Raw genomic sequence first — 24847 nt, forward strand, 5'->3', positions numbered from 1 at the left:
AGATTTATTTAAGGAATATATGGTTCCTTTAAAATTTAAAAATTAAGCAGCCGGGAAATGTGGCTCATGCCTGTAATCACAGCACTTTGGGAGGATGAGGCGGGTGGATGACTTGAGCCCAGGAGTTTGAGACCATCCTGGGAAACATGGCAAATCCCTGTCTCTACAAAAAATACAAAACTTAGCCAGACATGATGGCACACGCCAGTGGTCCCAGTCTCTTGGGAGGCTGAGGTGGGAGAATCTCTTGAGTCCAGGAGACAGAGGCTGCAGTAAGCCAGTATCACATCACTGCACATCAGCTTGGGCAACAGAGTGAGACCCTGTCTCAAAAAAAATTTTAAGCAATGTAATTCTCCACATCCACAGGATAAAGAATAAAAAGTATGAATCTCTCAATAGATGAAAAATAATAACTTTATAAAAATCAACATGTTTTTATAACAAACACATAGTAAATTTGAAATAAAGAAATCTTTAACCTGAAAAGGTGTATCCATAAAAGTATATAAGGAACATTAGAGAAATGGTGAAATATTGAAATCTCCCCCACAGCCTCTGATATCAAGAACAAGACACCAATGTCCATTATCATCCCATGTATTCAGTCTTGCACTGGAGACATTAGCCAGAGAAATAAGAAAAAAAAAAATGAAAAGAATTAAGGGTAAAAAAGTAGGAATGAACCGTCATCATTTATTGATGACATGATTATATTTATTTAAAGTCCAACAGTCTATAGATACAGTATTAGAATTGATAAGTGATTTTAGAAAGTTTTGTATTTTGGTACAACAAAAACAATTAGAGAGTAAAAGTTGGAAAATATATTATTTAGAATGGCATCATTAAACACCAAATAACTAGGCATAAGACAGCTACACAGAAAGTTATAAACCATTATGAGAAACTAAAATGAAAAACATGGAAAGCTACACCATGTTCACCATTTACAAGACTCAGATAGTAAAAACGCCAATTCTCCTTAAATTGATCAACGTAATTGTATTTAAAATCCCTGTGGTATTTATTTATTTATTTACTCATATATTTATTTATTTTAGAGGAGAGACATTAACAAACTGATTAACAAAACATTAATTAGGAAACTGTAGTATTGGCGTAAAGACTGATGAATAGACCCATAGGGTAGAACAGGTGTCAGCAAACTGTGGCTATGGGCCAGATCTTTCCTGCTGCCTGTTTTTGTTGGAGCAGAGCCATGCCCATTTATTTAGGTATTGTTTTTGGCTGCTTTGGGGGTACAGTGGCAGGGATGAGTAGGTATGACAGAGAGTACATGACCCAAAGCTTAATATATCTACTATCTGACACTACAGGAAAAGGTTTCTGACCCCTACTGTGGAATACAGAGTTGAGAAATAAATAAACTCATAAATAGAAACTTGGGATTAAGATTATGTTACCACTGAGTAGTGGGTGTAGGAGTCTTTTCAATAAATAGTGCTGGGTCAGTTGGATAATTACATGAAAAAAGAAATTATTCTTGATCTCAATTTAAACCATGCACAAAAATCAATTCCATCTTAAAGTTAAGCAGATAAAGCGTCTCAAAAATAATATAGCAGATGTTCAAAATTATTTTTAAATACTACAGATAAAAAGCAATAAGTAAAAAGTAATAAACTGATACATTGGACTTTAATAAAATTAAGATGTTCTGATGTTTAAGACTTTGTAAACTACAGGCAAGGCACACAGTGAAAGAATATATTTGTAACCTATAGAGACAACAAAAGGTTCTAGTTCCCTCAAATATAAATAATATATGATACCAGTTAAAAAATAGGCAAAAGACTTGGGCAGATATTTCACAAAAGAAAATGTCCAAATGATCTGGTCACATAAAATGCTGTTTCACATCATTAGTCATCAGAAAATGCATATTTACAGAACAATAAATTAGGATGCCTAAATTAAAAAGACTCATCAGTCAAAGTATTGGAGAGGATGTAAAGCAGCAATAGCCCTTGTGCACTGCTGATTGTAGCGCAAATCAGTACAATCACTTTTAGTAGTGTCTGTTATCACTGAACATGCACATACCTTATGACCCAGCAATTTTTATTATTCAATTTATATCTAGAAAAACAAATAATGTTTAATGATAATGTTCATAGCAGTAAATTAGTAATAGCGTCCCACTGGAAAAAACTGCATACTCATAAAATGAATACTATAAAATAACGAAAATACGGAATTTAAAAGGCCAGATGCAAATGAATATATGCTATATCATTCTACTATAAAATATAAAAACTGGAAACATTTATTCATAGTGAAAAAAGTCAGCGTATTGAGTAGGGCAAGTGAACTAGGGGTTTCTGTGGTGCTGGTAATGTTCTATTTATTGATCTGAGAGAGTGGTTACATAGGTGTATTGACTGTCAAAATTCATAGACTGTACATATAAGACACATACACTTTTCTGCACACATGTTATAGTTTATGACAGCGTTCAGGTTCATTTAAAGGATAACACATAGAGAGGGAGTAGGGAATGGGAGGAGATGGGGTGATATCTTAGACAGGGAATCAGAGAAAGCTTCTCCTAAGAGAGCATATTTTAACAATGACCTGTTTTCAGTGACCTGAAAGAAGCAAGTGAGAAGCCATGTGAAGCCACGGAAAGTCATATTAAGATCTGAGATAAGAATATTCCAGGTAGAGAGAACATCAATGCAAAGGCTTTGAGATGATATCATGTTTGACGTGTTTGATGAGTATCCAAAAGGCTACTTGGGCTTGAGTAGAGTGAGAAGAGTTGTCACAAATTAGATTGGCTGACACATCACTATTGAGTGAATGGCTTATATGAAGATTGACATTTCTGGTCTTGGCATGATTATTTCTTGTTTTCTGTCCATTAAATATACATGAAACATTGTAAAATGGTTTTCAAAAAAACTGTCTATTAGCCTTAGAAAACAACAGATTTAACACCAGGGTAATCACTTCACTCAGTTCAAGAACTGAATTCCATTTTACTAAATCCTCAAAGTTCGGACAAAATCTTTTGTTCATCTTACACAATTCCTAATGAAGGAAAAAGATAGAAACCAGCAGTTAATCAAGATATTAGTTAAGTTGAGGGAAAAAATATGTTAATAAAAGCATAATCTCCTCATTTACTGATCATTTATGGTAAAAGAGCTATATGTAAATTTTATATATACATATGAAAGTTTTGGCGGGCACAGTGGCTCATGCCTGTAATTCCGGCACTTTGGGAGGTCAAGGCCGGCAGATCACTGGAGGTCAGGAGTTTAAGACCAGTCTGGCCAGCATGGCAAAATAGTCTCTACTAAAAATATAAAAATTAGCCAGGCATGGTGGCATGCACCTGTAATCCTGGCTACTTGGGAGGCTGAGGCAGAATTGCTTGACCCTGGGAGGCAGAGGTTGTACTGAGCCAAGATTGCATCACTGCACTCCAGGCTGGGTAAAAGAATGAGACTCTGTCTCAACAACAACAACCACCAAAAAAAAAAAAAAAAAAAAAAAAAGAAAGACAGAAAAGAAAGAAAGAATGTCAGATTTAAGACACGACACCAGCAGCAATGGAAACGGAACAATAGAAAATTATTCTTTCAAGGACTTATTTATCTTAAAGACATAATTATCTAGGGTTGTCCATGAAGAATGAGCAACGTCATTTGAGGTGGAAGCTCATTACCAGGTGGCAAAAAACAATAATTATACTTTCTACATTTTCTAAGAACCTAGACATACTGCACTTTACCCTGTGATATTTTCCTTTTTAATTTAAAAATAGCAGCATCAACAATCACTACCAAGATTAAAACAATAACACATGCGAGAACAAGATACATATTCAAAGTCCTGAGACCTCACAGTTTCCCTGAGAGTTGCGAGTGTCCTGCAATGAGACAAGAGTTCTGCCTAGAAAGAGTTGCTGCAGAAGCAGGAGACACTAAACTTTAAACAAAATCATAGAACTCTTTCAACCTTTCCTCTCGTATTGAGTCTATGTTAAAGTGTCATAAATCTTGTTGACAGTTATTGCCACATCTATTGGCACGCACTCAGCATCTGTTTGAAAAGAGTTTTGCAGCTTAGGTAGGGCCCATTACATGTTCTCTGTCTTCTCTTACACTTTATTTTCACCCCAGCAAGCCACACCTCACATTAATTTCTTAGGCAGCCTGTACTTTCCCTTACAGCCACTTAGACAGTGCTCTTACGAGCAGGTCTGTGCATCACCAGAAATGCATTGCACCTCTACGGGGAAATCAGAAATTTAAGAGCAGCAGGTACAACCTGAACTATTTGCTGAGGTGACGTGGTCTCTGCTTCTAGATCAGTGAGGGTCGTCATGGTGATTTGGTTATGTGGTTCCGAGGGAATCAGTGCTGTTGGCCAATACAACCTTAAGAAAGTGAGCGATGTAGATGTGCAACGGAAGGGAAAGCAGTAAGAAAATACGATATCCCACGATTCACCATGAAGAAGAAAGCAACAAATGAGTAGACGAGACAGTAAGAAATTACCTGCATAAATAAGGCATTCTAATCATCCCAATACCTGAAAAGAGTGAACTTTAGTCAACTTTTATTGGGACAAATATTTTAATAGGAATTGCCCCTTTCTTCAGAAAGGAAGATTAAAACACATCATAAATCAAAGCTGGACCAGAAAGCAGTCAGAACCTAACTCTTCATTCAAACTGACTTAAAGATGTCCAGTCATGAGGACTCTACTTTAATCATAACTTTTTAGAAAACTTAAAATTTCCCATAAACTAAAAAATGGATATTTATTTTTATTCTTCTGTGGTGCCAGGACTCATTTCTATAAGGGCTACTGGTGCAGTTAGAAAATGGCCCCTTCACCTCTGCAGTAAATGCGGGCTATATGTTTGGATGTGCTTCAAATATTCTAGATGGGTAGCTTTGTGCATATTTTAAATTTTACAGAGTATTATCTTACATTTCTACTTAATCATTGTTTAAAATGTAGAGCTGTAAAAATCACACAAGGAGGTAGAAAAGTCAGAAATGTTTATGTCCATTTATATAGGTTATGAGACTGACGTGGCAAAGATAATTAGATCGCAGAATTCTTTTTTGTTTTTAACCATACAACTTATTGTAGTCATGTGCTTATGTGTCCGGCATTGGTAGGTTCTTGGTCTCACTGACTTAAAGAATGAAGCCACGGACCCTCACCATGAGTATTACAGTTCTTAAGGATGGTCTGTCCGGAGTTTGTTCCTTCTGATGTTCAGACGTCCGGAGTTTCCTCTTTCTGGTCGGTTCGTGGTCTTGCTGACTTCAGGAGTGAGGCAGCAGACCTTCACAGTCAAGGCGGGGGCATCTGGAGTTCTTCATCCCTCCCTGTGGGTTCGTGGTCTTCCTGGCTTCAAGAGTGAGGCTGCAAACCACTGCTCTGAGTGTTACAACTCATAAAGGCAGCACCGGACCCAAAGAGTGAGCAGCAGCAAGACTTGTTGCAAAGAGCAACAAAACAAAGACACCACAGGCTGCAACACGAACCCACCCTGTTACTGCTGCTAGCACCCATGGCCTGCTTTTATTGCCTTATCTGGCCCCACCCACATCCTGCTGATTGGTCCATTTTACAGAGAGCTGATTGGTCCATTTTACAGAGAAATGATTGTTCTGTTTTCACAGATTGCTGATTGGTGTGTTTACAAACCTTTATCTAGACACAGAGCACTGATTGGTGCGTTTACAATCCTTTAGCTAGACAGAAAAGTTCTCCAAGTCCCCACCTGTCCTAGAAGCCCAGCCGGTTTGACCTCTCACTGGCACCCACGGTGAGACTTCGCAGCACCTAGCCCAGGCGCTCCGGCAGCCCAGAGGGAGTTCGTCCCCCTCAAGCATAGCCGTCGCCAGCCAGCCGCACCGAGTTTGGTCCGCTGAGCCTGCGCCCACCGAGAAACTGCCGGCCGCGCCTGCCGGCGAGCGCCACACGCACCTCGGGCTCCCGCGCACGCCTTCCGCTCCCGCGCACGCCTCCCGCTCCGCACCTCCCCGTGAGCAGAGGCAGCCGGCTCTGGCCTTGGCCAGCCCCAGAGAGGGGTCTCCACAGCGCAGCGGCGGGCTGAAGGGCTCCTCGAGCATCGCCAGAGCGGACGCCAAGGCCGAGGAGGCGACGAGAGCGAGCGAGAGCTGTTAGCACGTTGTTACCTCTCACTTATAGTGCACAAAACTAAAAACTAAAAGCTGTGTGTAGGAAACGCAGTAGCTTTTAATGTCCATGTCAAAAGTCTTCCCTATCAGCGGCTACTAAGTGGAAAAGAAAGTTGAAGGAAGGCAGCCTGGGTAAGTTGAGCATTCTGATAAACCAGTTGGTGTGATACTAATTTGCTCTTTTTTTCCCTTGCCCATGGAATATGATAACTCATTTTTATCATGCACCTTTGGGAAGACTGAAAACCAAAAAATACCAAAAGAAAAGTCAGTACAGTCTTAGAATTAATGTCTTCCCACCCAAGCTACTGTGTTCTGGTGCATGAGTCAGGTGCAGCAGTGCTACAAGGTCAACCGAGAAGAGTGGGTTGTTCAACTACTGTGGCAGGAATCACCACAGAATGGACATTCTCACCTGGAGGAGGACTAGTAATGAAATCTGAAGAAAACATTATTCTTAAGAGATAATACTAGTGGAAGAAAAAAAAAAAAAAAAAAAAACTAAGACAAAAGAGGGAATTCCCTTCTCCTGACTATACATTTTCATCCTCCTTTCCTTTGGGGTAATGGCGTAATGATTTGTTTTCTTAGAGAACCTTGTTTTGTTGTTTCCTACTATCAGCTTCCTCTGCAAAACAAAAACACCACCGAACCCGCCTTCCTCTTGAAGTGATACCTTGCATGCCTGATTTTCTGATTAGGACTTCCAAAATGATTTGTGTTCAAGTGTGTTTTTATTCCATGCTTTATTTTGATATCTACATGTCCATTATTAGCTTGTCCCCATTAACAATATAAGTACACATGCAGACACACACATGCACACACACTCTATTACAACACATATACACAAGACATATCTGAGTACTCACTAGTAAATACTCATGTGTACTAAAGTCTACCACAGGGGTTTCAAATGTCAGTTTTGTTTTTTAGTTTAATTCAACTTTTATACCTAGAGTAATTCATTTATTTCAGTTTTGATTTTTAAAAAAATGTTTTGGATAACAGAATGGCTCTTGAATTGCAAAGTAAGTTAAATTTCAGTATCTACCATAAACAGCACATTCATTTCATTCCTCAAGAACGAAAACACCTGTTATAGTTCCTTTTTGATTGCTGACTTTTACATGAACATTTGGATGAAAAGTAATGTTTACAAAGATAACATATAAAATATTCAAAAGACAAACAGCAGAAATGAGAAACAAAAAAAAAGCAAACAGAAATTTAAAATAGTTTATCTTAACAAAACAATTACAATAAGGAATTTATTGAAAACCTTTGGAAGAAACTGTTTCCAGTAATTTAAAAAGAAACAGAAAATGTATTAACAAAGAATTGAAAATAATATCTAACTACACAAACGTATAAAATATCCAACTCAAAACAACACTGTTAATATGTCAGTATATTTTAGTTAACATACTTTTAAAATGAGACACGCAGATTACTTCATTGCATATCTGAGGGCTCCTCAAATCCTACACACATTTTAAATGGTTAAATTTGATACAATTACTGTCTTTTTAAAATCAAAAGAGCATTTTCATACTTTCAGACTGAGTAAAAGATGCATTGACTCCTTGCTTCCCACTAGACTCACTAGATATTCTGATACTGCACTCGTGGTGAGCTGGCCAGAGTGATGTCGTGAAAAAAAGACAAAAATACCGAGGACATTTGGGGAAAAAAGTATTTATCACCAAGTATAAAAATTTTTGTAAAGCCGTCACTGATTAACACAATATTTCATTTTTGCTCAATTACTTACTAGAGAAATGTATAAGTAGCATCCTCAGTTACTTGCAAGTGAACATAGTTAGGTTATTTCATGGCAAAAACACGTTAAAATATGAAATGACTTCTCAAACCTATTTTATATGGAAGTCACATTTTTGTGCACATGACTTTTTAATTTTGAATAAAACTTTTTATCACAAATTCCATGAAATGTTCTTGCAGTAAATCTAAAAATGGAATGTTCTCTGATACTAGTTGACTTTCCATCTCTTACTATTCTTCTAACAGGATACTCTGAAAATTTGAATATCATAGACTTAGTAAGAAAATATGTTTTATGTAGCTTTTTGGGTTAAGAAGCATTAGTAGGAAAGCAAGACAGTGTGCTAAGGGCTATAATTATCAGAAGAGACATGCATTTATATATTCTGCAAAATAAAATTATTTAATGTTCTTTGTTAGTATTTTTGAAAATATTGTTTGTGTTTTATTCACAGAAATTCAGTTTTACAAATAGCAGCTGATTTTTTATTAAACCAGAGCCAAATTACTAATTTCAGTATTAATAGTTAGCTTTGACATGTTTAAAAAGGGTAGAAAGTACTTAATAGACCTGTCTTCAACTCTGAAATGAACAACTGCTCAGGGAAATGGAATTGTTCAAAGATACATTTTCTTTCTGCCAATCTGAAATATAATATAATTATTCTCTTTTAATGAATCTCTCAACGAGGAGTAATCTTTCAGAGCCTGAGCAGGTAAAATATAATGATAATGGAAACAGCTTTGTAAATAAAAGGATGAAATGAGATTGTTATTTTGTGCCATATTACGGGATAATTAAAATAACAGTGCAGCGTTCATCAGGTATTTGAACTTTCTAAAAAATGCTCCCCAGGGCTATTTTAAATTAGTCATGTTTATCCATGTAGATTTGTAATCTTCCTGCAAATGTCTGTCACCTTATGATATTCAGACGTCAATACTTAATCTGATTAATATCTGATACTGTACAACAGCTAACAAACCTTGCCTAAAGCAGACATTAAAATAATAACCTGAGTTGATAAACTCAAATTTATTAAAAGAACAAAAATGGAACTATTTTCATTACGCCAAGAGAACGATTACTCTCAATGTGGTGGAACTCTTGAACTATATGAGCTTCTATGTATTTCCACGAAACGGAATGGCTTCACACTTCCAAGGAGCTACTATTCATGTGATAATTAGCTCTATACAATAAAAGACTATATTCATGGAAACTAATGGCAGTGGAACTCCAATGGTTAGCTGCTTTGTTTAATTCAGATTCATACAGCTCAAATACTAGTAGATGATGAGATTTGATTTTTCAAGAAACAAGTTTCTTTGCAGTTCACTGGACCCTCCTATCACCCTTCTTAGATAAATGTGTGCAAGAAGAATCAAGTGCTAGAGTGTGGCAATTATATCACATCCATTAAAGTTATTAGAAAATAAAATATAAATAAAGAAGGTAAAATAAAAGCCTGATATCTCTTCTGGTATAACTTTAAATTGCTGGTGAGATGTCATTTCACAAAATGGTACAGTTGAAGTTTTATTCTCAATTAGGTTATAGTTTTTCTCAGTTACTGTTCTCTATCTGGAGGAACAAGGAAAATGGTTTTTAATATCAATAAAAAAGTAACCGTGACTTATGTTTCATACTTTCTGCAATTGATTTCATGTCTTTTTAATAGTTCTTTAATGCTTATGTTTTTTAAAAATCCTCCCTAATTTATTGTCAGATATCCTGATGATAGAAAAAAATAATTGTAATTTTCTGGGGAGCTATCTACCACCTTAGCTTCAAATCATTACTCTCAAAGAGCGAGATTGCTATCAAGCTTTATATTTAGGAAATGTGTATGGATTCATATTTGGAAACTTTATGGGTCTACTATTAGAAGGTATACTCTATATGTGTTATTTAATTACTTGAGCATTCTAATATCAGGCAATATTTATTTAGTTTGGAAATCTGTTTTATATTTCTACCACTGTGTATGTTAAATTGACTGAAAGTTAAGATGCAGCCTCACTCTAGGTAGGTGATCTGCCACTATTTTCAATAGACAGAGGACTGGACAACTGTGCCACAGAAACAAATAAGATGATAATTTTACACTGATATCAGATATCAGGGTCTACAGAACATACCCATTAAAGCATTTGTATTTTCTAACCTTGTCTGCAGTTGCAAAATTCAATAGCTAGAAATATAGAAGGGTTTTAGAATAGCATATAGAATTTTGAAAATAAACAAGGTATTCTTCCTCAGAAGTCATACAAGATTAACAATCTGAGCCTTAATTAAAATATTGAGTTAACACATTCATTTCCTTTTTCCCTTGCAACTATTAAATTGATTAATAAACCGTATATTTTTCAAAATGCGACTGGTGCTAAAAACTCATTTTTCTTGTTTCCCTACATTCATTAGGTGATAGAAAGTTGCTCATTATTCTGCCATTCCTGTGTACCTTTTTGGATTTTGTCCATTTTCCTAATTTCAGCTTCTTTTCAGGAATGAAGAAGTTGATGATCAATGGTGATGATTTCATTTATGTACTAGAAAACACCACTTTTCTGTTTAAATGATTACTTATCTGTTATATTCAATTTAAAATGACTTTGCAGTCCTACCAGTTCTACTGTAAAAGGTTATAGCATTATACTGCTTGTCAGATTTTGTTTTTAAAATTATATGGCACATCAGATTTTTTAAATTTTACTGTTGAACAAGGGGAAAGGGGGCAATAATGATGGTCATGAAAAGGTAATTTGTATAGCTTCAGAAGGGATATGAAAATATGTTCTAAATATTGTCATCTAGTGGCTCAGTTCCTCTAAAATATTATTCATATTTCTAGTTTGTGCTTTTTAAATTTCTAGGAGCTACCAGTGTCTGCAGTTTTTACAGTACTATGACAAATAGAAATTTCATTAATGCTTCTCGATAATGTATATGCTTTTATAGGATAGCCACACAAAAGATAAGAGTACCTGGTATTATATATATAAAAAAATATTTTTATTTTTACATTTTAGAAATATGCCTTATATTTTCTAATTTCTTTTTATTACTTTTTCCAAACTTTAAAATTATAACTTGAAAAAAATCTTAGAGCCATCACATTAAGATACCCGGGTATATGATGTAATCTTAAATTTAACAGCAGTTTTGATATTCAGTCTTATTAAGCATGTGCTATTATTTGCATTAACATTGCTAAAAAATTTCAAAGGAGGCAGTTTAAAAACATAGTTAGGAACTCATTTTGAGACATCTACTTAAAGGTTACTAGGTAGCAAATGTTTGGATCTATCTATTTTCAACCAATGAAAATATCATGGTATTAGTGTATGCATATATTTTTGTGAAATGCAGCATCTCAAATGCCATTATCTGTTTCAACAATTCTAACAACCAGGTATAATAATGCTGCATGAAATCCTTTTGTCGTTTCTAAATTTAATTGATTTAATCACTGAAATTAAATGCTTGGAAATTGTTCTGCTTGCCGGTGTTCAAACGCCAAATATATCATCTACAGTTCTAAAATGAATATTGCATTTATATTTAGACAACTTAAAACACTGCTTTCTAAATTACCCTAAATAACCCATAGAAATGTCTAGAAAAATTGATAATAATGGATGACAAATGTCCATTGCCATCAACTTTCAAATAAGAATAACTTTTACAAGGTATACAAAGTGTGAGAATCTTAATATTGAAATACTTCGTACAATTATCTGGGTAATATAATGTAAAGCACACATAGATTAATCTCATTTCTTCTAGCACTCACCACCAGTGAGCTCTTCCAAAACTCATCTTTAAAGATGAAGACATTGGAGCTAGAAACCATATTTATCTTCAGAGGCAAAAGAAATTTAAGTTTTGCCAAGCTTTCACAGACATCAGCTTATTTCTTCTCTTTGATAAATTTGGTTTGTATTGCTTTGTTTTGCTTTTCTTCATAATTTCTGGGAGTTAACAAAATTAATAGTAATAAAGTCACTTGAGTAGAGAGACTCCTTGACAGCCAGTCAGATACACAGTCTCTCCCAACAGTGCACAGAGAGATCAAATAGGGTAGGATGAGGATATGTTTGGTGCAAAGTGTATGGAAAAGTTTATTCTGGGGGAAATGATACATAGTAAATTTTATCCAAGATGATGAAGAATAAAAACAATGTTTACAGTAAAGTATTTCCAAGTGGGGTTACCTATTTGATTTTTTTTTTTTTTTTTTTGGCCTGAGTGCTTCCATGAGAGATATTAGCTAGCATTAACTAGGCATTTGCTATGGACTGGCCCCTATTCTAAGCTTCTAATCTGGGCTGTCTTTTCTCATTCTCACAGTCACCATATGAGGAAGGCATCATTCTTTGTGCCCATTTTAGAGATAGGGAGATTAAAGTACAAGGAGATGAAGTTACTTGCCCAAAGTTGTCCAGATAAGCAGCAGAGTTGGGGTTTGAGCCCAGCCAGCTGGAATCTGGTGCCTGCACCAAGAACCATGAACACTATGCCGCCTTCGTGAAATGCATAGAAGTGATTAAGTATTCCCACATGGGGCTATGCAGACACTATCAAGGTGGTGAAAACTGCAACACCTGAGTGTACTTTTCTAAACTTCAGTCTTTCTGACTTCACCTTCACCATTTTGGCAATATCTAAGTATCTTCTAAATTATCAGGTAGGTTGTTTTACTCTATTTTTACTTAAATGAATTAATTTTTAAAAGAAATTTGATTAATATTATAAATGATAGTAAAAACCTCAGCATTTCTTACCACAAAGAGAAGACAACTGTAATAGTAAATATAAAACCATTAAACTTTTAAAATTTTCGTCCATGTACCCACTAACCCATCTCATTTTCCATCAGTGGAGTCCTTGCTGGGTTTTGGGAAATTCTGCCCAAAGAAAAGAGTAGCATTGTTAAATGTGAATGAAATCACTGAAACTTGTCTGGACAATATAATATGTTAATTAGTTTTTAAATAAACTTTTGCATGATGGGTACCTGGACAGTTGTATCCATATGCAGGGTAGACAGTCACCTACTTAATGAGGTTTCAGGCGGAAAGTCCAGCTGCTCCCTTAGCTTCTGGCAAATGTTTGAAACTCTATAATTTGAATATAATTACTTTTGCTCAGTGGTTATCAAACTATTTAAAGCAGTCAACAACTTAATTTTAAACAAATCGACATTTTATAAACCAGTAAGTAAAAGAGAAAATTGAAATTTTTTTTGTGCAAATCCATTTTAGAAGTTCTAATTGCTAACACTCTCAATACAATCAGTCTGTGAGAGGCCAGGCGCGATGGCTCACGCCTGTAATCTCAGCACTTTGGGAGGCCGAGGAGGGTGAATCGTGAGGTCAGGAGATCGAGACCATCTGGCTAACCCGGTGAAACCTGCCCCCACTAAAAATACAAAAACAAAATTAGCTGGGCATGGTGGCAGGCGCCTGTCCCAGCTACTCTGGAGGCTGAGGCGGGAGAATGGCGTGAACCTGGGAGGAGGAGCTTGCAGTGAGCCGAGATGGCGCCACTGCACTCCACCCTAGGCAACAGAGTGAGACTCCGTCTCAAAACAAAACAAAGCAAACAAGCAACAACAACAAAAAACCCACAATCAGTCTGTGAGAATATGGATCTATTTTGATGAAGACAATTGCAATGCGATAATATCTTATTTTTCATAGATTCCTGCACTTTGTTTTGGTTTAGTGGTATTGGCAATATCCTGATACACACATATATATAATTAAATAGTATGAATGTGTTGCTTCTCAGCCATATTGAACCATTCTGTTTCTACTACTGAAAACTGGAATAGTTGGACTTGGATCTTCAAAGCTAAATCAATTAGAATAACTAAATTGATTCATATTCCTCCAGAGGTCCTCACTCTTGGTTAAAACATACTTTTCAAAAGTATCTTTTTAACAGAATTTTTCACCTTCGACAAAACAAATTCATGACATAATGATACTTGCTGTGTCATTGAATTGAATTGAACTGCAAAGCTTCAATTAGTCAAATTTATTTTATTCTGCGTACATACCTGAAATGCTCCAATGTCATTTGCTGGCTCCTTACATGCAGTTGTGAGCATGTTTAAATCTTCTCTGATAAAAGTGTGCTTGATATATAAGCCAGTACAAAATTATTAATATTTGGGGGAGTTAGTTAACTGATACAATTTCTTTATGAAGAAAAATACATCTTATGGTGGTCTACATTTTCATTTAGGTATTGTCACTTTGTTTTCATGTACACTGATTGCCATATGTTGTTTGGTGCTTGTGCCATGCCAAAGTAGCTGAATTTGCTGGCCTTTTAATTGCATGTGGTTCCCATGCACTGTAGCGCTAATGTGCCCCTTTGCACAGTATTTCTCACGAAATGTGCAGAAACGTATTTTTAAATGTCCATTGCAGATCGACAGACTTTCCAGTGAATGCCAGTTATTCATTTCTTTATATGCATATATATATGTGTGTGTGTATGGGTATGTATAACTATCTATATATTCATCTACCTATATAGAGAGAAAAAAGAGGAGGAAGAGAATGAGGAGAAGTTGTTTTTGTCTAGTAACACAAGTTAATGATTTGATAACTGTTAGTATGATAAATATATTTTTATTATAGATTTTTTTTATTGTCCCAAAATCTGGCAATGAATTTTTTGTTACATTTATTACAGAACTGCTGAAGAATTGCAGTTATAACTCAGTGGAATACAGTTTGAAAAATAATGTTTTAGCTGAAGGCCTTTATATCTTTTAAAATGCAAATACCTCTACTTTCATCTGCAATCAGTCATTTATACATTAATGTGAATGAATTTATTAGACATCTTTCTGAGTTTAATTCAGAAGAGGGGGAGAAAAAGATGAACTCAGCCACTGAAAGACATGAGAAAGATCGAATGTTAAGGCTAAGAGAACTGAAGACTAATTTGGCCTAGTTTACAGTTTTGCTTCAAGACTGTGCCATCTACATATAATACACTTATTTGTATTTACAATCACATATGCACAGAAAGAAAATGTCTACTGCATTAGTTGAGTGTGAATGTGAATATGTTTCAGAATTGCATCCAACTATTTTAGAATATTTTGCTGGAATAATGTAATTAAATGAATTACTTATAATTTTGTCAACTCTAAAGTAAACAGTAAAATTTCCAACCAATGAACTTAAAGATATTCTGATTTTATTATGTGAGTGTCTTCAAAGATTGCAAACAAATAAATTATGCATAAGTCCCAGATTATGTATGGTTTAGTATAAATACGGACTTAATGATCCAAACCTGATCTCATACCTTTGGACTATGATACTTCTTTAAATTAAAAGAGTAAACTTAAAACAAATTAAATCCTTTTATTAAATAAAATAAGTACATTTATTACATGAATTTAATTATATGCTTCCCCCATTTTCTCCCCTTCCAAAAGAAACTATCTAAAGTTTATGAAAGCAAGTATCTATTTCAACAGTTTAAAAATTTAGTTGAAACTTCTGATGATTTTTTACAGAGGCATATGAGAAACAGTGTTAGTTAATATTTTAAGAAAGAACAAGAAGAAAATTACATTATTAAGTTTTTCATTTCATGTCATGTATTTTCTAACAGTGAAAGTTATTAATTTTATTGTAAGTTAAAAATGAGTTGGACTAGAGCCATATTGGCCATATTCATTCTAAAATCAGTGCTTACAATAATTTTGTGTGAGTTTGAAATAGATTTAAATTTGAAATACTGATTGATCCTCACATTTAATACTATTGCTTTTTGTTGTTGTTGTTGTTGTTGTTGTTGTTGTTGTTTTAGAGACAGAGTCCTTGCTTCATTGTCCAGGCTGAAGTGTAATGGCTCAATTATAGCTCACTGCAGTCTTGAACTCCTGGGGTCAAGGGATTGTCCCTCCTCAGCCTTCTGAGTAGTTGGGACTGTAGGCCTGTGCTACCCACTAGGTGCTTTTCCACTTCCTCCTTTCCCAGTATGTTGCCTAGGCTGGGCTTGAACTCCCGGCTTCAAGTGATCCTCCTACCTTGGCCTCCCAAAGTGTGAGGATTGCATGTGTGAGCCACCATGCCTGCCCTATCGCTGTTTTTGTGTCAAGAAATTGAAAACAAAATCAAGTGATAGAAATATTACTATTTAGGAAAGGGGTAAATGTGACTAACTCAGTAGCAAATTTTGTTTTTGGCTATTAAGTATAACATTGAAGAATTAGCAGAATAAATATGAAATCAAAACTTAGAAGCATTCTGAGATACTTTTGGTATTCTGTTGCAAAATATCTCAAAGTGAAAACAATACTGAAATCGCTAAAAAGAAAAGACTAATATATTACAGGTTTTTAAAAAATGATCAACTCAAAAGGTCATTCTTAGTTCTGAGATTATATTTATCCTGAAATAATACTAAATCAAAACTATAAGCTAGTCAGTTAAGTCAGGGAACAAAAATTGAGCCTACCATCCTTCTGTTTTTGCTCATATAATGACCTTTGAAACCTCTCTGAGCTCTACTGTTTTTTAACTTTTTCCCATCTGTGTACTGAGAAAAATGTATTACTGAGTCACCAGGCCTATATATTCCCACTTCCTCATTTCCCAGTATTTATGGGAAATTGGTTCTAATAGTTCCACAGTAGAAAGAAAGAAGACAGAAAGGGAAGAGAGCGCTTTTCCAATAGTTACAGGCGCTGACAGCCTATGACAATATTTGAGTCTGGTTTGTCTGTAGTTTATTCTAAATGTGTGTTCCTGAAAAAAATCATACAAAGGAGGGTGAGTGAGCCCAGGTAAATGACATGTATGCAGCAGCTCCAGAATGTACAGACATGTGTTTGAGTGAAGCACAGTCGTGTATCTAAGAAATGTTTGGTAACTCGGTGAATGTAGTTGGCGGCTGAGCCATTGAGAATCAATTTGTATAAGTATCGGGAATGTGTAGAATGACATACCAACAAGTATTGGGATGTAGTGACCAAACAGAAAACTTAACCTGGAAATTATTTTGTATATATTATTTAGTAAAAATAGTTTTAAGGAAGGAAGCAAGGAGTACATATGTGGTACCTAATAATACAGCCTACACGATTACAAAAGAGTTTTTTAAGTTTGGTCTTAGTATGATCCTTAAGCTAATTCCAATACTTAGAATTTTTCACTACCCTTTTAAGAAATCTAATTTTATATTTAAATGTATATTTAAATACAAATATAAATTAATGTCAGTAACTTCTAGAAACTAATAATTATGTTTATTTTCCTCCTTTAATGCATATAGCACAAACCTCTCATTTTTTCTCTATATCTCTCCTTCAAAATATTATTTTCCTCCATATTTTCATAGTTATATTTTGAGTATATAATTTTTAAGTGATTTGTTATAAACTTGCTTGTACTAATACAGTTCTCCAAGATTGCTTACACATTTTAAGGGCATCAAAACCACCTGTCATTGGCAGGCTGTGATAAGCATTTCTTTCAAGAGAATACCTAACACTTTCTCCATCAATCTTTTTCACTTTCATGGTACCAAATTTTATATAACAGAAGTCACTGCCTGTTACTGAAACTTGAACCAGGTACTCAAAGACACCAAAACATAAAGCTATTGCCCACCACCATAAAGCCCACCAACCATTTTCTCACTTTATTCTATTTCATTTTTTAGTAATTTATTTATATTAGTCTATTAACACTGAAATCTTCGTATTTTGTCCTTGGTGCACTGAGCTGAGACAACATGTTTTGATTTCTCAGTGTCATCAATAGTATTAGGTAAATTCTAGAAGGTAAAAATGATATTGTAGAATTATATACATAAACTATTGGGACATGATTGGTTATCAGAATATCACATTGATATCTTAGTTTATAAAATCTTTAAGAATTAGCTATCATGTCCCAATGAGAACTATATTATAATAGAGTTGAAAATTCTGACCCATAGTTAGTATAGTCTATTTTTTTAGGTCTTTGCTCTCTGTTTCCCAGCTCTCCTACTTGTTACTAACTTTCTGGAAAAATTCAGCAGACAACCAAAATTTATCATGGGATATTTAAACATTCTGTTATATGTGGTACTTAGAACAACAGCTATGTAAAATACCTTCAATCTCATAGCCTGACCAAAGCATAAAAGAACAAAATCTCTTATAACACAACCTAAGAAAAGCCTTAACTAGGTCCTTATTCTAGCAACTCAAATGTCCTATTTAAGACAATCACATTTCAGAAGAGCTTAATGTACAATATCTTCTATTTTATTATCCATGAAATATCCCAAATGTATTTTATTTTCTGTGGGAACAGCTATATACAAAGGATAATGAAAAATGTAGCCAATTTATACTTGAGTTATAATCTATTGTGATATAAGTTAATCACACATGGGTATCTCATAATACCAAAAATACAACTGTAAAAATATATATATTACTATAGTGCAATGGAAAACTCTTTACTTTTAAAGAAGACTTTGAAAGCAGGTTAACAAGCAATTTAACAATTAATTGTTAGAAAACTGACCTTGACTTGCAAACTTCAACTCTTTGGCATCTGTGACGGTGGTCCTTTTGTCAGACCCTTTTTTCTCTATTCGTCGATGGCTTCGTCTTTTCTTAGACTCTCCCCAAAGATTGGATCCTCCATGCATGCTTGGTATATTCAAAATAGCAATTCCTTCCAGAGAGATGTTTATTAAATCTATCTGTACTCCATCACACTGATGGGTAAAAAGAAAGAAACAGAAAAAGTAAAATATTTTATCTTTATTTCCCTGATTTCTTCTTTTTCATTTCCTTATCTTTTAATAAGAGCATTGAAATCCATAATGTTGTCATTTCCACACAAGGCTTTCAAGAACAGTTAAACGCTTACCCTGAGTCAATATAAAAGATGAAATAGCCCCTAACATTAACCAGTTATCTCTAGTAGTCCTTAAAAATGATCAAATTAAGTCACCAGTATATCTTTGTTTGTAGAAAACCTTTGGGAGAGACTCGTTAGTATCTGCATATATATTTGACCAGCTGCAGGTTTCTAATGTATTAAACAAAGGTTAATTCTGGAAACTATGGTCAAATTTTAGGAAGAAATTGTGATGACTGCCCCTATGTAGAACACACTGCAAGGTACTATTGGGGGAAAGTAAAGAAACAAAATTGATGCCTCCTGGTCTCACACCTTTGGGGCAGAGAAAGAAGTAGCTTAAAAGACTTTTGTTTAAAAAAAAAAGTAAAATTCAAAACAGTGATTCTAAGAGATTTCAATCACACTGAATTTACCAAGGATGACTTCTTGGACTAGATGAAGTCCTAAGCAGATGTCAAAGGCCATGAGAGGCACAGTTGTCCAAATGAATATGGAGGACCGGGCAGATTGAGTGAGGGAAATAGGAGTAGCAGTTAAAAGACCTTCAATCCAGCATGATTTTATAGCTGCTGCAAAAATGGGTTTAAAAAGAAAGAAGGTTAATCAGCCCAATTTTTCTTAAATTCCTAGTGACAAAACACCCTGGTGATTATGAAAAATGTAAAATTCACTAACAATGTTTTGTTATATTCAGAGCGGTCACTTTTTAGTTTTTTGGATTTTCCATTCATTTCCACTAATGGACATATGTGGACAGTGACAAAACTATTCTGTATTTTTAAAATTACTATTTATTCATTTGTCTTCTCTAAAATGCTAGTTATTATTATACATTCTAGAAATTATCCCATTTTCAATTATAAGTGAATATGAAAAGAGATAAAAGCAGTTTGTTTTTTAAAGAATTTTGGGAGGGATATGCATTTCCTAAACTGAAATATATTTGCAGTGGCATTATTTCATTTGCCATGTCTTAGTACAGAAAAAGCTATTGACACTAACTTCATCATTTCTCATGGCAGTCATGATTTTTGAACTCAGAAGACACAGCGTTCCATGAAAATGATGAAAAATAAACAAAACAAAACAAAAAAAGCCCTCTCTTTTTCCACATTCGCCTCATCATACTGAAGCTAGGATTGCATCTTGTTCACCGAAAAATAAAAACTGTGAAATAAAGAAACACATCTTGAGACTCCTTGGCAGGGGTAGAAACAAATTCTAGAGAAAGTGCCAAGTTTTCATTTAATTTGTTTCAATGAGGGCGAAACCAAGATCTGGATGATGCTTTTTTTTTTTTTCCCCCCCAGAAAGCAGTGCTTTTTTCCTCCTTTTCTTGTGCTAAATTAAGATGATTTCTTTTTACTAAAGAATTCTGGTCATGTGTATACTCACTTACCGCTATATATTCTAGATAAACAGATATTAATTTCATAATTAAAAGTAATCTTGTGTAAATACCCTGCAGGCCTCAATGAATCAAACACATACTGTGTGTCAGGCCTCCCACTGTCTTCAAGTGGAATGTACTGGCTGGATAATTAGATAGTACATATTTTTTAACCTTATTTGCATGCATATTATATCTTTTGCACACTGACAAGCAGCAGTAACAACAAAAGTCAGATTACCACAGGGAATTCCCACAAAGAAGTCTTCATTCCTTATAATTTGCAGCCTAAATTAAAATAATTTGATCTTTGACAAGGATGAAATGTCAAGCAGAAGGGGGTCCTCTACAAGCCACGGCCTGTGGCTTCTGAAATCTGCCTAATTTATGTCAGTCACTTCTTAATACATATTTAAGTATTACACGAAAAAGATGATAAATATGCAATCTGACACCTTTGGTATTTCCCTGCTGTTAATTTATAAAGGTCTGGCTTCCCCCAAACTGACGAAAATCATTTAAATAACAGAAGAATCATGAAATAAGCTGGAGTCAGGGCCTGGCTTCCATTTTCACTCAATATTGAACACAGCAGGTAGTACACTAAGACAATTATTTGACTAGGCCTTAGAACCCCACTGTGACAAGTTACTTTCAGAATTAGTGAAGGAGGATTCCTTTGTTCATCTGCAGAAAAGGAGAGCATGTTGCAAAGAGGCTTCTTTAAAAAAAAAAAAAAAAAAAAAAAAAAAAAATTGAACCAGCTGAGTTACATGTGACAATTGAAAAACATCAGTGTATGCCATTATTCATGTTTTCACTCTTCAGAGTCTTGTCATGTTTAGTTTTAGGGAAACAGAGTAAGTAGCTCTCTGAGAAGTGAAAAAAAAATTCTGAAAGAGTCGCAAAGAACAAGGACTGATGAAGAACATTGACGTTCCTTTGAGAGCAGGACAATGTACTTAAATAAATTGCTATTTATTAATGATTTGTTTCCACTTGTTCTTGACCCCAGGCTACCTTCCTCTGTTTGCTTTAACGTTATGTTCATTAGTCTGGAAAATTTCAGTGCTGGTTCTGATGGAGACCAGTAATTGTAGCACACCAGTTGAGTGCATGAAGATAAAAGCTGAGGTGAAGGCTATGAAATATAAACAAGTTATAGTACTGTGTCAGATAATATTTTCATTCCCTTTGAGATTTATGACTTTTAAAAAGGTAGCTACAGAGGAAAAGAATATAAAAGCTTAAAAGCTAACAGCCTCAGTTAGTCAATAAATCCTGAGTATTTTTATTAGGTAGAAAAAAGGTCGTTAACATATAGTACTATGGGAGCTATTTATAGAGTGCAAGGCTGTGATGCCATTGTCCACTCTTTTCAGTTTTAAAATGGAAGATCTTATTCCAGAGACAAATTTATCTAAAAGAAAAGAAGACAGTTTCAGTTTCTCTGCCAATGTGTTTTAATCCATGAATAAATGAGTCCTGAGTCACATTGTACAGAGGTGTTAAAAACAAGCTTTATATGTGACTTTAGTGTCTCAGATCCATTTAACGTGTCAGTTGATAGGACTATTTAAAACATGTGAAGAACTTTGGAGTATGGATGGTAAATGTGATGAGATACAATTAATGATAAACTGTAATTTTTTTCCATAGTGGGTCTGATTCTATGTCTATATCAGATAAAAATTTCTATTTTTACTCGATGAAACCTAAAACTTTATTTTATAGGTAATTTCGGTATTAGGACACATGGGGCAGAGACTGTGCTTGGGAATTCTGGCTATTGCCTTAAGAACTCTGTTTTCCAGGTTACTGAGCAATTGTCTTTTGAATTCTGCTAATTTATTTTGTGTTTTTGATGCCACTCATGCCATTTATTAATTCTCAAGATCATTTAGGTTTCTAGGGGTATTTAATAATTACAATAAATCAGTATTTTGGGATGGAAATTCTTGGCTTTAAAATTTACCATCTTTCCCAGTCTCCCCGTCAACCAAAAGACTGAAATATCTATAGAATAGGCTTTCTTATTCTCTCATTAGCTTTCCCCAGTACCCTGAGCAAACTAAACATTCATGAACTCTGTATCTTCAATTCCAAATGCTGACCTAAGTTTCTTAGGCACACATTTCACCCCCACCCAAATACTTTAATATAAACATTGATTTTAAAATATTTTCTTGTAACTTTAAAAAATTTATTTTTATCTTTTGTAATAAAGTTAGAAGATAAATGAATATCTTTAAAAAATTCTACTTTATGTATCATTAACTCTACATATATGTGTAAATATATATATTTTTCAATCAATTTGCTCATTAGATTTAAAGATTGTGGCAGCAACATAATTCTTATTTCTCTTAAATTACTGAAGAAAATGTTTATCTCTGCAATGGAGATATAATCGTATCATAAGGTTTTGATGAAGACTAAATCAAATAATATATGTGCATTGTTTAGCATCACCTGTGAAGCAGTTAATAATAGGTAAATCTTAACTGTTATTCCATGATATTCATATCAACCCACATGTTTGCCCTCTTTCGAAGGAACTCATATGTGAAAGAGAAATATTAAATAAAAAAGACACACAAAAGAGAGTTTGATTTTGAAAAAGCTGCCTATAAAACACGTATCTATTGCTGGAGGTTCTGTTTTTACTGAAGTAGTTTATTCTGTTATATATTTTTCAAACCATAGTAGGTATAATTTTAGGACAAATAGGAAGCAACAACAAACAGAATCAAATCTTCGAATTGCTGTTTTTGTTATATTTAATTATAAACTAACCTTGAGGGTAGAAAGGCATATTCTGCTAATATGATAGACAGGATTCATTAAAAAGTGAGCAGAGAAGCAGATTTTGCCTTGCTATTCATACACACACACACACACACACACACACACACACACACACACCCCAAGATATGCAAAAATACAAGGGGGCATGCACACAGTGCCAGCTGTGATTTATAAATATTATGTAATAGCACCCAAAATAAGCCAGGGATGCAGAGCTAGAAGGCCAGGCTGAGAGAGTAAGTGGAAACAGCACTCCAAGAAACATAACTTAGTTCTATAGGCCCAGATTTCTTGGAGAACATTCTAAATAGTTTAAGATCTCAAGCTCTGTGGATCAAAACCACTTAATTTTATCATTATTTATCACATTACAAATCACCATTTTCAAATGTATTTTCATTCAAAATATTTTGCTGTAAATACAACACTAAAAGATTTTTGTTTGTTTGTTTGTTTTTTTACTTTGTGACACATAGAATCTTATTTTATAGATCAATGGCTTTTCAATCTGTGCTCAAGGGTAGAATAAAGTAAAGGGAGGTGCAGGAGGATTCAGGATCTCCACGTACATTCAACCAAAGCCATACTTCTAATTTTTCTAAAACTTTTCAGCTTCTGCTGCAAATTGTATTTGAGCATAATTTTTGAGGTTAAGAAATACTCAAAATCTAGTATATAAAGCAGGTTTTTAAAAAAATAATGATTCTCAGAGTAAAGGGGGAATGTATATATTTTATTGAATATATATACACATAAATATTTATATGTATATAACAATACATATGACACATAACTATATATTCTAAATATTTAACTATGTAGTTATATGTCATATATAATATATAACTAAATATGTAACTGTAGTACATATATAGTTACATAGATATACATGTATATAGTTATATATGTGTTATATATATCATTTTTGTATGCAGTTAGGTGTACATATATCATACATATACACAGATATATCATCCTAAATAGTAATAACAGAAAGTCCATGTTGAACCCAAATCCTTCACCTCTGTTATTATGTTCCTTTCAAAGGTTATGATCTGATCCCGTTATGAAGGGTTTGTTCCCATTCAGTGACCATCAATTCTAATACTTAATTATATTTACCAATCATGATGAGATAAAAGTGCTAAAAGGTTACACTGAGAGTAGTAGTATTATTAAGAGCAAATTGGAAAGTTAGGATAATGAAGAACCCAGTCAGGCCATTATGTGGTCCATAACTACTTCTGTTTACCAAACTTATTACCTGAATATAAGCAACTAATGATTTAAGTATCAGTAGCAAATTTTTGCATTTATTTTTAAAATGAAAAGCGTTGAAGCCAATGTTTCTTAATTTATATCAACTAGTCATTAAGTGTTCATGTTTCATAATTCTGTTCTTCTGGTTTTGTCTTTATCATTTATCAAGATACAACTTTTCTTTTTTCTTTGACCCCTAAAAATCTCTCAATATAATGCAGTCATTTTCTTTTATAATATTTCTCCAAAATTTTGAGTCCTACAGTGTCTTTTTTTTTATAGACCTATTTGCTCCAAGTCTTTTTAAAATGTGTCTTTTCTTGCTATCTTTGCTCTCTTTCTTGGCATTTCCACTTTCTATAAATGTAATGGGGAAATGGCAACCTTGGGAACTGAGAAAACCTAGTTAATGAATGGGAATGGAATGGAAAAGTATACTTTTTAACCTTTATTCATAAAAGTAAGTACAATTTTAGCAAACTGTGTTTTAAAGGTTATACGA

The 24847-nt window shown here is 34.2% G+C and overlaps 1 protein-coding gene and 1 long non-coding RNA gene across 14 annotated transcripts in view; one reads left to right on the plus strand and one right to left on the minus strand.

The window, feature by feature from the left end:
- The window catches only part of DGKB (diacylglycerol kinase beta), an 808853-nt gene that overhangs the window by 161814 nt on the left and 622192 nt on the right, over positions 1–24847 (minus strand). For all 12 annotated transcript variants that reach the window (XM_017956905.3, XM_017956903.3, XM_017956902.3 and 9 more), the window contains one exon: positions 18543–18738. In XM_017956905.3, coding sequence (XP_017812394.1) covers positions 18543–18738 — 196 coding nt within the window. The remainder of the gene's footprint in view (positions 1–18542; positions 18739–24847) is intronic.
- Positions 6029–24847, plus strand: part of LOC103883032 — a 99664-nt gene continuing 80845 nt past the window's right edge. For both annotated transcript variants that reach the window (XR_002520725.2, XR_002520726.2), the window contains exon 1: positions 6029–6329. This is a non-coding gene — a long non-coding RNA (uncharacterized LOC103883032). The remainder of the gene's footprint in view (positions 6330–24847) is intronic.

The sequence above is a fragment of the Papio anubis genome, chromosome 4, assembly GCF_008728515.1.
Source record: "Papio anubis isolate 15944 chromosome 4, Panubis1.0, whole genome shotgun sequence".
Classification (NCBI taxonomy): Eukaryota; Metazoa; Chordata; class Mammalia; order Primates; family Cercopithecidae; genus Papio; species Papio anubis.